Genomic DNA, 16,298 nt, shown 5'->3' with positions numbered 1-16,298 from the left:
GACTGTTGGGGAACACCATTCTCCAGTTTAAAAAAACAACCAACCATTCACCACGACTTACTGTTTTCTGTTCTTAAACCAATTTCTTATCTAAGCTGACCCTCCTATTCCTCAGCCTCAATTTTGTTAACCAGCCGTTTGTGGTACTTTGTCAAATGCTTTCTTAAAATCCATACAGACAACATCCACTGCATTCCCTTCATCAACCTTCTCGGTTACTTCATCAAAAAATTCAATTGGATAGTCACTAATAATTCCAATAAGGAATTCAGGAGGAACTTCTTTACCCAGAGAGCGGTGAGAATGTGGAACTTGCTATCACAAGGAGTAGTTGAGATGAGTAGTATAGATGCATTTAAGGAGAAGCTAGATAAACACGAGGGAGAAAGGAATAGAAGATTATGTTGATGGGGTTAGATGAAGAGGGGTGGGAGGAGGCTCGTGTGGCGCATCAAAATCAGACCATTGGGCCAAATGGTCTGTTTCTATGTTGTACATTTTATGTAATTAGGACAGTTGGTGTATAAAACTCAAGAGTGACTGGGTATGCTTTATAAAGGAACAGGCACCAGTGTCGTTTTATTTTTAAAGTCCCATTCTTCAGGAGAATACAGGCTTCAGCAGCAAGAAAGGAGTATCATCTCTAAGCTTTCATTAGGTACTGCAACTGTCAAACACACTAATTAGTGCTAAAGAAATGGTAGCGTGGAAATACTGGCTAGATTGCACCTTTCTGTCACCAAGCAGTCTGAACACGAGAATTAGAAATTACATTATTCTACTCAGCTCAACTAGAGAGTGGCCTGCTGTGTTCTCCCACAAATGTTGGGTAGAGTCTCTGCTGTAATGAAACTTGCAGCCGATCCCAGCCAAGAGGCGACACCAGGGAGCGCACAAGAGCGGCTCTCCCCTATTGTCCCTTCCCCTCCCCAGGAAATGCTGCAGCCTCCACTCCCTTCCAACCCAACAAATGGCAGCTGAGCAGAACATGACTGTAGCCAGTCTTCCCCCTGCTATTCCACTTCTAATTTTTACATTTCACTGTACACCCAATAAACTTTATTGTATTTTAGCAGGCGGGGCACAAATCTGGAAATATTAAGTGATCGAAGAAACTTCACATTTTACGGTGAAGACAAAAATAAAATCAGACGACAACAAAATGTTGAGTTATAAAGTCCAATTCTTACAACAGTATATGGCATTAAAATGGTTACCTTTAACAGGCGCTTTTTGAGAAGTCTGCTCAAGAGGATTGTGGAAAGGTTTAAGCGTGTTAAAAACTGAAGTTTGCATCGGAGGCTGACTTGGGAGTGGCTCGCTGTATTTAACAGATGTTCCACAAGTGTTAGGTAGAGTCTCGTTTTTAACAGGGCTTCCAGTTCCAGTTATTGTGATGTTGGTTGCTGTTGGATGGTTCTGCACAGCAGGTCCTGTATGTTCCATTGACATGCCCCGAGATGGCACAGGATTAGGCTTTCCTGCTGGCAGTCTGTGTTGAGGGTGGTGAATGGAACGGTACAAATATCCAGGCCATTCTGGTCCTTTAGTCTGATTTAAATCTGTCACATGACAATCACCACTTGGCGCATATGGCGGTGCAGTCGCTTCTCTGTTTCCCTGTGTCGCGGGGACAGCAGTAGCCGAGTGGGAACTGGGAGTTTCTGTTTCATTCTGTGGAAGGCTCAGATTTGTCGGTCTATTTGGTTGACTGACAGGGAAATGTATTGGTTCCTGGGCAGTGGTAGGGATAGCAGGCATGCCAGTGTGAGGTGGTGCTGCTCCATGACTGATAGATGAAAGACTGGCTTTTTGCAAACTTGCAGAATTACATTCAGCTGAAGCAGGTGCCGCTGGCCCATTCATTAACATTTGTTGCTAAAAAGGAAAAAAAAGAATATTTATGAAATGGAAAATAAGTACAACTTGAAAATTTCAGGGCACAAGCATTTTCAAAGGTTGCAGAAAAAAGACTAGTTCAAAGACTATTACATAGATTCCTGTTTGAGTTTGGTTGCTATCAGATAGTGCAATCTTTGAGCAGGCAGACGATCAAGCCAGTATTCCCTTCTACCTCTGTCTTCAACAAACTTTACTTAGGAACAGAGGAAAAACTGTAAAATGCACCTGAATGTCAGTGGAATACATTGCTTGGATGAAAGACTTAACCTCCTAGGTTTTATAGAGACATCCTTCAACTCACTCGAATTCTGCAAGAGAAGTCTATGAAACCCGAATGCTTTGAGACACACCAAAGTGGAAAGCACTTGATGCTATTGGTATGTCAGCACTGTTCTCCTTTATACAGATTACGTACCACCTTTCGAAGCAAAGTTAACTAAATATTATTCACTATCCATCACCACTAGAAAAACACTTGAATATGTTGTCATTTCAGATGACTTAGAAACTCCTCTTCAATATGTGACAGTATTTAAAATACCTCTATCTAGTTCACAACTTTTGCATTACTTTGAAAAGCTTTTTTAAAGAACCATCCCCAGGCCATTATTGAACTAGTGGATATCTCAGATCTGTATTGTGGGAAGGCCAAGAACAAGTTATCCGTTAATCCACCCTCACAGCCACCCTTGATATACAGTTCAGACAAAAACAGAAGGAGCTCACCCTGAAATAATACAGTTCAGTGAGAGAAACAGACAGACAGATCTTGTTCTCAATTATAACAATGCCCAATACAAAATCTTTCTTTCGTTCTTTTTCAGGTTCCTAATTCTTCTTCACACCATAAATCGGTACTTTTCTTTTTAAACAAACAGTTACTTGCTGGTATATTCACATACTCATCACTATGAAAGCGAAGGATGTCAGCTCTCAGGAATGGAAAACTTTCCATCTTATAGATCAGTTGTAGCAGGCAACAGATGCAATGTTAAGCTCCCAATACTCTGCCCCAACATTGTGTCTCCAATACGAACATCGGAAGAACACCCCTTAACTGTGACGGTGTGAACCTTTCCATTTACCACAGCAGTCTTCATTACAACCTAAATGAGCTTGCCAATTAGTGCTGAATTGTGCCTCTGCACCCACAGCAAACTTGGGTGAGATTTCCCTAACTCCAAAAACCAACAGGAAGAGCAGCTCTATCCAAATCAGACTGGCATAAATTAAAAATGAAATCACGAGTTGAAGTAACAGTGGCCAATCCACTGCGTCACTCAGTCATGGACATTTATGTACAACTCACATGGGATAGCAACAAGATGACAAAATAATTTGGTGGCACGTCGACAGTTTCGACAAATAGCTTACGACTTATTAAATTATTTCAAATGGAAATATGCTACTTCACAATTAATTATGTATTTTTTTTTAAAGCCACTGTAGATCAGCAATGATGCTTTTAATATTAATATGCTTCAGAATACCTGCATCCGGTATTGCTGCTGAAACCGTTTCCGGATTGGTTCCATAACAGGCCGTCCTGATACGGCGGGAGGCCGCGGCTGATGAACGACGTCAAAACTTGGGCGAGGGCCACTGGTGGAATTTTGCTGCATGTTGAGAAAAAGATAACTCAATTTAGTAATCAGATTGAATGAAATCAAGCATAAGTGATCAGTAGCTAAAGTACAGGAAACCTTCCACCTCCTTTCAGGGTCTTGTTCAGTCATTAGCCAATCTGCAATAACGTGCCCCAATTTTATCTGTTGTGTGATGTTGGCACAATCTAACAAACAAGCTTACTTTTTTGTACCCCAAAAGCCATCCCATTAGAGATTGAGCACAAAAAAAAAAATCTTGGCTGACACTATTGTACAGTACTGAGGCACTGATGCACTGTCTGAGGTGCCGCCTTTCAGATGAGACGTTAAACATGAGGCCCCGTCTGCGATTTCAGGTGGACATAAAAGATCCCATGGCACTATTTTGAAGAGCAGGGTAGTTCTCCAGTATCCTGGCCAATATTTATCCCTCAATCAACATCACTAGAAAAAACAAATTACCTGGTCATTATCATATCAGTTTGTGTGCAAATTGGTAGCTGCGTTTCCTACACTGCAACAGTGACTATAATTCAAAAGTACATCACTGGCTGTAAAGTGCTTTGGGACAGCCGGTAATGTACTTTTGAAGACCCGGGTCCCATTGTCAGCCAATAGGAACATCCATGCTGCGATTAGTGGTAATTTGCTCATTTTGTTTGAAACACCAAGCAATGAGGCACCAGGTGCTGGAGTTGGGAGAGGGAGGGTGCTGATGAAAGATAAGACATTTAAAAACAAAATGCAGAGTAAGTCTACCCACTCAGCAGCTGAATAAAAAGCAGCACTTAATGTTCTTGGGGAAGTTGGCCCGACAGTCCAGAGCTGCCCCTAAAGACACCAATTAAGTGAGTGTAATAAAGGATAAAGAAGGAGGGGGAGAATAAAAGAATAAGTGGGAAACTATTCATCAATTCAACTCCCCAACAGTATAACTGCCCTCAAATATCGAGTGTGTCCAGGTCTTCAGGTTACAAAACAAACGGAGTACAAGTCTTCAGTTCAAACAAGCTGAATGAGTACAGGCCTTCAGTTCAATCAAACCACTCACCGAGGGTGGTTTAGATCTGAAACACAATACCTGAAAGGGTGGTGGAATTAGATCCATAGGAACTTTCAAAAAGGCAATTGGAAATGTACTTGAAAGAGGACTAATTTGCAAGGTCACGGGGAAGAAGCTGGGGCATGGGCAAAGGCACGACGGGCCGAATGGCCTCTTTCTGTGCAGTAGAATTCTATGAAGTTCTGCATTTCCTGAATTTCACTAACATAGTAGCGGGCCTGGTCATCTTCCAGCCGGAAGTCTGAAATAAGCACCTCACAAAAGTAGCAGTCCCGATGGGTGGAGGAACTGGCAAGAAAGAGAGGGGGAAATATAGGAACCCTACCTCTTTCTTTCATAAGCATGTTTTTTTTTTGTTTATTACTGGGATGAGGGCAAAGCTGACAAGGCCACACGCCTTAGCTGCCTCAAGGTGTCGATGGGCCTTTTTCATTGCGATCTCTTTCTCCCCCACCACACTCCTCACACTGGACTGGCTTGCTAGGTCACTTGAAGGTATTAGGAGTCAATCACAGAGTTGTATTGTTGGTTACTGCATGAACCACTCGTCTTCCTCACTGAATGGGACAGCTCAGGGAAGCAAGTGGGAGGGATAAATAAGGCAAAATATAATATTACTTAAGAAAAGTCTTGACGAGAAAATGTTCTTGCCTTTCCCTCCATAGTTTGCGTTTGACCTGGCAAAGGTAGCTTGTTGCAAGGCTGCTGTTGAGAATTTCCCTCCTTCTTTGGACCAGCAATCACCTGCGGGACATCATTGGCTGGATGACTGTTGACAAAACCATTGACTTTTTGCATTCCAAGAACATGATCAGTTGCTGCAGTCAGAATCTCCGTTTCATCCTTCGCCACGTGGTTGGGCTTGCTCCTGTGCTTGTCTTTCTTCTCCCATATAATTTTATTTTGGAAATCATCATCGCTGTCCACTTCATCCTTGGGGAAGTACTTGGCCATTGCTTTGCTGAAGCACCTCTCTACAGCTCGGGCCATCAGGGTGTATTCTAAATAAGAGTTCATGTATGGTTGGAAAGCGATTCTCAAATTAAAATGTTGGAAATGTATCACGCAAAATCAAGATTTTCAAAACACAACGGAAATAGTACAATTCTTCCTCTTGTGGAATGCAATGTCATACTTATATCAAAACATTATTCAGGATGCAGAATGAATTAGTTTGCTTTTAGCATGAAGTAAAAACCTTTTTATATAATAATCCAGCAACATTTCTTTAATTCAAAAGTAAAATACTGCGGGTGCTGGAATCTGAAATTAAAACAAAAAATGCTAGAAACCCTCAGCAGGTCGGGCAGCATCTGTGGAGAGAGAAACAGTTAACGTTTCGGGTCTGGCGAAGGGTCATCGACCTGAAACGTTAACTCATGTTTCTCTCGCAACAGATGCTGCCTGACCTGCTGAGTATTTCCAGCATTTTCTGTTTTTATTAAATTTTTTCATTGTTCCAAGACAAAATTTGGGTAACTGAGACAACCTTTCAATATTTGCATTATCTGGTTCCTGAAGCTAATTCCAAACCACTGAGTTCTCCTGTGTAATGTATTGATCAGGACTATACAGCAACTGTAACACAACACTGCTATCAAAGGAAACTTAGTTAAAACTCATTTTTGACATTTTAAAAAATTGAAGTCTGAGGGTATGTGTGCCCTTCGGGGAAGAGTATGCAGCCTTAAATTAGTTTCCCTAACATCCCCCTTGTCATGCATCTCTGAAATGGAGGTGGTCAATCCCAGATCAATAGGAATGGCTGTTCAGGGACACACAGCAGCATGTCATTGAGGATGCTTGCCCTAGACCTTTCCCTCCGTGCGTGGCTAGACTCGGACTGGGGAATTAAACGTGCATTGTGTCTCAGCACCAGTCTCGCTCGGGGGCTCTTGGAAAAACAATATAAAGTATCTAGGAGCAGCTGAGTTTCAAAAGGTGAACACTTTTCTCAGGTTAACTGGGAATTTAATGCGATTATTTAAAATGATTAGATATCAAACTAACCATTTCCTTTCCCATTGTATCGCTCACAGTTGTCAAACATACGTCTAAAATCGGATATAAAAGTCCATTTGCTGTTGTACTTCTTTTCGCTTAGCTTATTCTCAATAGTCGAAAGATCCATTGGTTCCTATGAATAGCAGAATGAATAAATAGAAATAAACGTTACCACTTAAGGACAATTAGAGAATCATGGCACTGGAGGTTTTGCCAGAGATAGGAAGAGTATTTTACTTTCAAAAGGCAAAAGTCAGTCAACTATTATTTGCCACCCCATTCCCATTAAAAAGAGGAAAATGTACATGCATTCATTTGCATTGGATAAACAGTGCCTTAATACCAATTAAAATTATTTTGCACATCTCTGTATATTAGTTGATGAAGGGAGACGAGAGAAGGGAGCTTTTTCATGAAAACAAATTGCTGAACTCTGGGATCACATAATTGCAAGCGAGTCAAATGATATACAAGTTGGATAAACTTTCCCAGTTTTTGCAACAAATTATTTAACAGTCACATTTGTATTACAACCGTACTATTAGTTATTCAAATACAATGTGTGTGAAAATTTACTATAGAAATAAAACATAAAATCACTTGGCCCAACACACAGCATGATCTAAATATATGCAAGGGACAACCGGTCTGTGCATTGCCACATTCCAATATCTTGTTTAGATGGTTTTCAGTAGCTTGTTCTAAAGTTAGATTTCCATAAACACTCCAAAACGACATTAAGGGAAAGTCCCTCTTGTAATTATCCTCTTCTAACTTGTCTGACTATTCTAATTTAAATTTCATATTTATAAAAAAAAGGCAACTAGATACTGCATTGAATTTCTTCTCCATGTTGAAATAAATTTAGCATTACATTATATTTGACAGACTTTTAAGCTCTGCAGCAAAGGAAGATTTTACATCAGAAAATAATCTAATTGAAACCGACTGACCGGGCCGCACAACAAATTCACAGCACAATCAAGCTGCTGAAACTGAGAGAATCAAAACAATTTAAAAGATTAATAACCCCGGGCACCCAATTAAATCAGTATACACTTAAAATTTGTTTATAATCCAATTGCTACGGACTGCATTTGAGTCAGTCAGCATCATTACTGGGTGTAATACAATGTCAGTTTTAAACTTCAATTTCTGAGTCATAAACTTCACTAAAAGTCACACTGGTGCTCTGGGCAGTGCTAGATGTACATGCTAATGAGTTATACTCCCCAAAAAATTACATTTATAGAACAGTAAACAACAAAGCTAAATTCATTGCTGCTTAAAGAAATGGCTCCTTTAAATTGGACGTACCTCGACGATTTTGTGGTAATCTGGTGCATAGGATTCATCCACCGGTTCATTGAAGGGCCAGGAATCCTTGTGAACTTTTACAGTATCCAGCACTGCAAGACGTCAACAAAATGTCCGTTGGTTCAAGTAAACATATATATTGCAAAATTAAGTGAAATTATAATGGAGTGAAATTATAATTAAAGCTATCTCAGCATTGTAGCCAATACAATGAAAATGCATTCAAATACGGACATTACATAAAATGTACAGCACAGAAACAGGCCATTCGGGCCAACAGGTCGTTTATGCTCCACACGAGCCACTTCCCACCCATCTTCATCTAACCCTATCAGCATAATCTTCTATTCCTTTCTCCCTCATGTGTTTATTTAGCTTCTCCTAAAATGCATATGTGCTAATTGCCTCAACTACTCCTTGCAGTTCCACATTCTAACCACTCTCTGGGTAAAGCAGTTTCTCCTGAATTCCCTATTGGATTTATTTGTGACTATCCTATAATGATGGTCTCTAGTCTAGTTCTGGTCTCCCCCACATCTTTAAGTCTACCAGTGGGGGAATCCAGAACTAGGGGGCATATTTTAAGAATAAGGGGTCGCCTATTTAGAACTGAGATGAGGAGGAATTTCTTCTCTCAGAGGATTGTAAACCTGTGGAATTCTCTGCCCTAGAGCAGTCATTGAACATATTTAAGGTGGAGATCGACAGATTTTTGAACGATAAGGGAGTAAAGGGTTATGGGGAGCGGGCAAGGAAGTGGAGCCGAGCACAAGATCAGATCAGCCATGACCTTATTAAATGGCGGAGCAAGCTTGAGGGGTCAAATGGCCTACTCCTGCTCCACATTCTTATGTACACTATCGAGCCTTTTCATCGGCGAACAAACCACCACCACCACCCAAGTCGGGCTGCTCTCCACCCCCTCTCCATCTTCGACACCATAGAATCATAGAAATTTATGGCACAGAAGAACCCCGTGCGATCTATTGTGTCTGTGCCGGCCGAAAAACAGCTATCCAGCTTACTCCCACTTTCCAGCTCTTGGTCCATAGCCTTGTAGGTTACGGCATTTTAAGTGCATATCCAAGTACTTTTTCAAAATGTGATGGACGTTTCTGCCTCTACCACCCTTTCAGGCAGTGAGTTCCAGACCGCATCACCCTCTGGGTCATTCATATCTCCCTTCTGGAAAAAGCCCAAATACAAATGCCAGTCAAAACTAGGATTCAAACAAGGTCCTAACTGAAGTCGAAGGCTCTGGTAGAATCAGCGTTAACTTTCACAATGCAAAGATACTCGCTGTTGAAATAGATAACAAAAAGCTTCAGGTTACTGTAGAAGCTTGAACAAAGTTGTCCTTACACCGTCAACAAGTCAACAGATATTATTGAAGTATCAGTGTTTATAGAAACAATTACCAACCTTTATACATAGAAACATACTCTTCATCATCTGTATAATGCCTGAAAATAAACATAAAACTCTGTGTTCAGTCATGAACTAAGAGAAATTCTGGTGCTGAAAATGTAACATTTTTAAATCAAAGTACTGCATTATTCATGGATTAAAAAAAAAAGTACTGCATTTCTCCTCCCCTTTGCTGAACTTCCCAAGTGATGGAAGGCTGGTGATTGTATGGTAGAAAATCACCTTGCAACGAGGAGACCACAGAAGCATCCAAGTTTTTCCTCCTTGTGAAGAAACATCTCCCACAGGTGGCTGAGATCAGGGACTCACCTTGTGGCAAAATCACTAGGAATTGCTAATATCCTACTTTTCTTTTTGGTTTCCCCAATTTAATTCCCTTCTCTCGAAGGTGCCAACTTCCATTAGAGTACCATTACACAGGTGTTATCAGCCTGTCAATATCTTGCATCGAGGTGGCTCGTTCCACATAAGGGCCAGGCAGTGAGTGTTGGTAGCCTATTCAACCAGGCACCGCAGCTGAGCGCAATCCTCTTCTCACCAACTGGGCGGATAGCAATCAGGAGCAGGAATTCCAGCTGATTTTCCCCTCCCACATCCTATGGGTGCTGAAACCAACTGTAGCTTTTGGCCGAGACCAATGAACTCGGCACAGTCCAGGGATGGAACCGGAGTCCGTACTGGTCTACAGTCAGTATCCCAACAGGAGTGAATTTACCCATGAAGCCATCAAGGAACCTCTTGGAGGAAAGAAAACACTCAAAAAGGAAAGGATAAAATGAGAATGGTATCAAGAATTAAAATGTCAACCCTCGGCTTGTAAAATTGTCAGCAGCACAGTGCAGAGCTGAAGACTGCTTACACTTCAGGCTTTTTCTTATCAGGTTCCTCCAGTTTGTCTGGAGAATGAGCTGTCTGATTATGTTTTCTCTTCAGGGTACTTTTCACACTGGCCATCAGCATTGTTTTATCTTCTCGCAGTTGGCGACGCCTTGCTCGTTCTGTTTTGGGGAGGGAGAGAAACAAAGTAAACCTGATGGTAATAATAACTTTTCTGAATACCATGCAACAATTTGCATTTATGTAGCGCCTTTAACGTAGAAAAACCTCCCAAGACGTGTTATATTTTAAAAAATGGATATGAGGCGATATTAGGACAGGCGACTAAAAGCTTTGTCAAAGAGGTATGTTTTAAGGAGCGTCTTAAAGGTGGAGTGGGGGTTTAGGGAGAGAATTCCAGAGTTTAGAGCCTAGGCGACTGAAGGCACAGCCGTCAATGGTGGAGCAATGAAAATGGGGGAATCTCGAGAGCGTTGTAGGGCTGGAGGAGGTTGCAGAGATAGGGCAGAGCGAGGCTGTGGAGGGACTTGAAAAAAAGGGTGAGAATTTTAAAATTCAATGTGTTGCTCGATCGGGAGCCAGTATAGGTCAGTGAGCACAAGGATGATGGGTGAACAGGACTCCTTGCAAGTTAAGATATGGGCAGCAGTTTAGGGTGAGCTTAAGTTTATGGAGGGTGGAAGATGGGAGGCCAGCCAGGAGAGTCTGGAGGTAACAAAGGCATGGATGAGAGTTTCAGCAGATGAGCTAAGGCAGGGGCGGAGACGGATGATGTAACAGATGGAAGTAAGCGGTTATGGTGATGGAAAGGATATGGGGTCAGAAACTCAGCTCAGGGTCAAATTAGACACCAAGGTTGCAACTGTATGGTTCAGTCTCAGTGACTCATATAAACAGTATTTCATTATTCATTCTGATTTCCAACATCCTCAGTATTTTGCCAGTCTCTTCATACCTACATCCGCGACTGAGCCGACACCCTCCGCCACTAACAGTTTCAGGCCCCAACCATCTCCATTTCATCATGGACGTCCAATTCCTCGATACCTCCATTCTCCCACCAAGACGGCCTGAGGGCCCTCCGCTTCTTGCTTGAACACAGGCCCAACCAGTCCCTGTCCGCCACCACCCTCCTCCACCATTGAACAACTTCTCCTTTGACTCCACTCACTTCCTCAAAATAAATGATGTTGCTATGGGAATTCACATGGGTCCCAACTATGCCTGCCTGTTCATGGGATACGTGGAACATTCCTTTGTTTCAATTCTACATAGGTCCTTTCCCTCATCTCTTTTCGGATACAATGATGATCATATTGGTGCAGTTTCCTGCTCTTGTCCCAGACTGGAAAAATTCCAATCGCTTTGCTTCCAATTTCCACCCTTCCCTCACCTTCACATGATCCAAACGTGGACTCTTTCCTTCCCTTCCTCGACTTTCTTGATTTCCATTTCTGGGGATAGGCTATCGACCAATATCCACTATAAGCCCACTGACTCCCACAGCTACCTTGACTAGCACGAAATATAAAAACAGATAGCAAAAGTTTCCGGAAGTATATAAAAAGGAAAAAAAAAAGAGTGGCTAAAGTAAATGTTGGTCCCTTAGAGGACGAGACCGGGGAATTAGTAATGGGGAACATGGAGAAGGCAGAAACTCTGAATAAATATTTTGTATCAGTCTTTACGGTAAAGGACACTAACAATATTCCAACAATTGATAGTCAAGCGGCTATAGGGAGGGGAGGAACTTAACACAATCACAATCACTAAGGAGGTGGTACTCAGTAAGATAATGGGACTAAAGGCGAATAAATCCCCTGGACCTGATGACTTGCATTCTAGGGTCTTAAGAGAAGTAGCGGCAGGGATAGTTGTAATTTAGCAACATTCCCTGGATTCTGGGAGATCCCAGCAGATTGGAAAACCACAAATGTAACGCCCCTATTTAAAAAAGGAGGCAAACAAAAAGCAGGAAACTATAGATTAGTTAGCCTAACATCTGTGGTTGGGAAAATGTTGAAGTCTATTACTAAAGAAGCAGTAGCAGGACATTTGGAAAAACATAATTCAGTAAGGCAGAGTTAGCATGGATTTATGAAGGGGAAGTCATGTTTGACAAATTTGCTGGAATTCTTTGAGGATGTAACGAGCAGGGTGGATAAAGGGGAACCAGTGGATGTGGTGCATTTGGACTTCCAGAAGGCATCTGACAAGGTGCCACATAAAAGGTTACTGCACAAGATAAAAGTACACGGAGTTGGGGGTAATATATTAGCATGGATAGAGGACTGGCTATCTAATGGAAAATAGAGAGTCGGAATAAGTGGTTCATTCTCGGGTTGGCAATCAGTAACTACTGGGGTGCCGCAGGGATCAGTGCTGGGACCCCAACTATTTACAATCTATATTAATGACTTGGAAGGAGGGGCCGAGTGTAATGTATCCAAGTTTGCTGATGATACAAAGATGGGAGGAAAAGCAATGTGTGAGCAGGACACAAAAAATCTGTAAAAGGACAGACAGGCTAAATGAGTGGGCAAAAATTTGGCAGATGGAGTATAATGTTGGAAAGTGTGAGGTTATACATTTTGGCTGAAAAAAAAATCAAAGAGCAAGTTATTATTTAAATGGAGAAAAATTGCAAAGTGCTGCAGTACAGCGGGACCTGGAGGTACTTGTGCATGAAACACAAAAGGTTAGTGTGCAGGTACAGCAAGTGATCAGGAAGGCCAATGGAATCCTGGCCTTTATTGCGAAGGGGATGGAGTATAAATGCAAGGAAGTCCTGTTAGTTATACAGGGTATTGATGTGGCCACACTTGGAATACTGTGTACAGTTTTGGTTTCCATATTTAAGAAAGGATATACTTGCTTTGGAGGCAGTTCAGAGAAGGTTCACTAGGCTGATTCTGGAAATGTGGGGTCGACTTATGAGGAAAGGTTGAGTAGGTTAGGCCTCTACTCATTGGAATTCAGAAGAATGAGGGGTGATCTTATTGAAACGTATAAGATTATGAGGGGGCTTGACAAGATGGATGCAGAGAGGATGTTTCCACTGATAGGGGACATAATCTTAGAATAAGGGGCCACCCATTTAAAACTGAGATGAGGAGGAATTTCTTCTCTCAGAAGGTTTTAAATCTGTGGAATTCGCTGCCTCAGAGTGCTGTGGAAGCTGGGCCATTGAATGGATTTAAGACAGAGATAGGGTTTCTTAACTGATAAGAACATAAGAAATAGGAGCAGGAATAGGCCATACGGCCCCTCGAGCCTGCTCCGCCATTCAATAAGATCATGGCTAACCTGATCATGGACTCAGCTCCACTTCCCCGCCCGCTCCCCATAATCCTTTATCGTTTAAGAAACTGTCTATTTCTGTCTTAAATTTATTCAATGTCCCAGCTTCCACAGCTCTCTGAGGCAGCGAATTCCACAGATTTACAACCCTCAGAAGAAATTTCTCCTCATCTGTTTTAAATGACCGACCCCTTATTCTTAGATCATGCTCTCTAGTTCTAGTCTACCCCATCAGTGGAAACATCCTCTCTGCATTCACCTTGTCAAGCCCCCTCATAATCTTATGTTTCGATGAGATCACCTCTCATTCTTCTGAATTCCAATGAGTAGAGGCCCAACCAACTCAACCTTTCCTCATAAGTCAATCCCCTCATCCCCAGAATAAGGGGTTATGGGGAGCGAGCAGGGAAGTGGACCAGAGGCATTGATCGGATCAGCCATGATCGTATTAAATGGCAGAGCAGGCTCGTGGGACCAAATGGCCCACACTCCTGCTTCTTATGTGCTTACGACTACTCTTCTTCCAGCCCTCTTCCTATAAGGACTATTCCTTTCTTGCTGTTTCGCCGTCGCATCTGTTTTGATGATGCCACCTTCCAAACCAGTGCCTTTTTTTTCCGTGCTTGACAGGGCCCCTCAACTGGCTCTGTCCCAGTTCCTACACTTCTGCTCTTATAACTTCCATCCCCTCCCAGAACCACAATAGAGTTCCCTTGGTCCTCACCGGTAACCCCACTAGTCACCACATTTAACGGATCATCCTCTGCCACCTCCAGCGTAATACCACCACCAAATAAATCTTCCCCTCCCATCCCTGCATTCCGAAGGAAACGTTCCCTCCATGACAGCTTGCTCCACTTCTCAATCACCCCCAATACCCTCTTCCCGTGCAAATGAAGGTAAATGTGGGCTAAAAAAAAGTATTAAGAAATGATTTGAGCAACTAGATTGTTTTGTTTTGTGGTACGACAACTAAATTAATTTTTTAAAAATTATTTAATTGGATTTAATTTCATTTTCCAATCTCCTGAGTACAGGTGTGGTGCCGGAGGACTGCAAATATTGTACTGTTGTTTAAAAAGGGAGAAAGGATTGACCAAGAAATTACAGGCCAGTCAGCCGAACCTCGGTGGTAGAATTTTTGCTACTCATTTTCCTGCGGGACAGGATAAATCTTCATTTAGAAAGACACTGATTAATCAAGGACATTCAGCATGGATTCGTTAAGGGAAGGTCGTGCCTGACTAACTTGAGTGAATTTTGAGAGGAGGTAAGCAGGAGGGTCGACAAGGGTAGTGCATTTGATGTAGTGTATATAGGGATTTTAGCAAGGCTTTTGATAAGGTCGCACATGGCAGACTGGTCATGACAGTAAAAGCCCATGAGATCCAAGACAAAGTGGCAAGTTGGATCCAAAATTGGCATAGAGGCAGGAAGCAAAAGGCAATGGTCGATGGGTGTTTTTGTGACTGGAAGGCTGTTTCCAGTGGGGTTCCGCAGGGCTGAGTACTAGATACCTTGCTCTTTGTGGTACAGATCAATGATTTAGACTTGAATGTAGGGATTAAGAAGTTTACAGATGATACAAAAATTGGCCGTGTGGTTGATAATGAAGAGGGGGGGATGGCTAACAAGGTGAGGGAATACACAATAAATGTAGGACACTGAGAAGTATAGAGGAACAGAGGGACCTTGAAGTGCATGTTCACGGATCCCTGAAGCTAGCAGGCCAGGTAGATAAGGTGGTTAAGGCGGCCTACGGGATACTTGCCTTTATTAGCCGAGGCATAGAATACAAGAGCAGGGAGGTTATGCTTAAACTGTATAAAACACTAGTTAGGCCACAGCTAGAGTACTGTGTGCAGTTCTAGTCACCACATTACAGGAACGATGTGATTGCACTAGAGGGGGTACAGAAGAGATTTACGAGGATGTTACCTGGACTGGAGAATTTTAGCTACGAGGAAAGATTGGATAGGCTTGGGTTGTTTTCTTTGGAACAGAGGCTGAGGGGAGACCTAATTGATGTGTACAAAATTATGAAGGGCCGAGATAGAGTGGATAGGAAAGACCCGTTTCCCTTGGCAGAGTGGGTCAACAACCAGGGGGCATAGATTTAAAGTATTTGGGGGGAGGTTTAGAGGAGATACAAGGGGAAATTTCTTCACCCAGAGGCTGGTGGAGGTCTGGAACTCACTGTCTGCCTGAAAGGGTGGTAGAGACAGAAACCCTCACCACATTTAAAAGATACTTGGATATGCACTTGAAGTGCCATAACCTACAAGGCTACGGACCAAGAGCTGGAAAGTGGGATTAGGCTGGGTAGCTCTGTCAGCCGACATGGACACGATGGGCCGAATGGCTTCCTTCTGTGCCGCAAATTTCTATGGTTCTATGGATGTCTTTTGTGGTGGTTGCTAATTGCAGATTGGAACGTTTCCTACCCTTCTAGTGAATGAAGTTAGGACATGGCTCTCAATTGTTTTGCCTTTGGACAATGTTTTATTTGAGCCAATTGACATGGATAACGAACGATTGCAAGTATTTGAGCCAATTACAAAGTTAACAGTTTTAAAGTGCACACCTGACTCCACAATTTTAACTATATACTAAAAAAACATCAATACGAAGTGTAACAAAAGTGAAACACTTATCTATTTAAAAAAAAATTCTCTCAGGATATGGGCACTGCTGGCAAGGGCGCATTTATTACCCATCCCTCACTGCCCTGAGAAGGTGGTGGTGAGCATTCTTCTTGAACCGTGCAGTCTGTGTGGTGAAGGTGTAGTAGCAGTTTTATACAACTGAGTGGCTTGTTGGGCCACTTGAGAGGGTAGTTA

General features: G+C 42.3%; 1 protein-coding gene across 2 annotated transcripts in view; it reads right to left on the bottom strand.

Annotated features, from left to right (window-relative positions):
* Nucleotides 1–16,298, bottom strand: part of LOC139280069 (chromatin remodeling regulator CECR2-like) — a 93,114-nt gene that overhangs the window by 13,118 nt on the left and 63,698 nt on the right. For both annotated transcript variants that reach the window (XM_070899555.1, XM_070899556.1), the window contains exons 10-16: nucleotides 10,181–10,319; nucleotides 9,316–9,356; nucleotides 7,894–7,985; nucleotides 6,583–6,709; nucleotides 5,224–5,573; nucleotides 3,393–3,518; nucleotides 1,218–1,878 (exon numbers count right to left, since the gene is read on the bottom strand). In XM_070899555.1, the coding sequence (XP_070755656.1) occupies nucleotides 1,218–1,878; nucleotides 3,393–3,518; nucleotides 5,224–5,573; nucleotides 6,583–6,709; nucleotides 7,894–7,985; nucleotides 9,316–9,356; nucleotides 10,181–10,319 (1,536 nt within the window). The remainder of the gene's footprint in view (nucleotides 1–1,217; nucleotides 1,879–3,392; nucleotides 3,519–5,223; nucleotides 5,574–6,582; nucleotides 6,710–7,893; nucleotides 7,986–9,315; nucleotides 9,357–10,180; nucleotides 10,320–16,298) is intronic.

This window comes from Pristiophorus japonicus, chromosome 14, assembly GCF_044704955.1.
Source record: "Pristiophorus japonicus isolate sPriJap1 chromosome 14, sPriJap1.hap1, whole genome shotgun sequence".
In the NCBI taxonomy this organism is placed as follows: Eukaryota; Metazoa; Chordata; class Chondrichthyes; family Pristiophoridae; genus Pristiophorus; species Pristiophorus japonicus.
The sequence above is the reverse complement of the archived record's forward strand: the minus strand, read 5'-3'. Positions and strand labels throughout refer to the sequence as shown.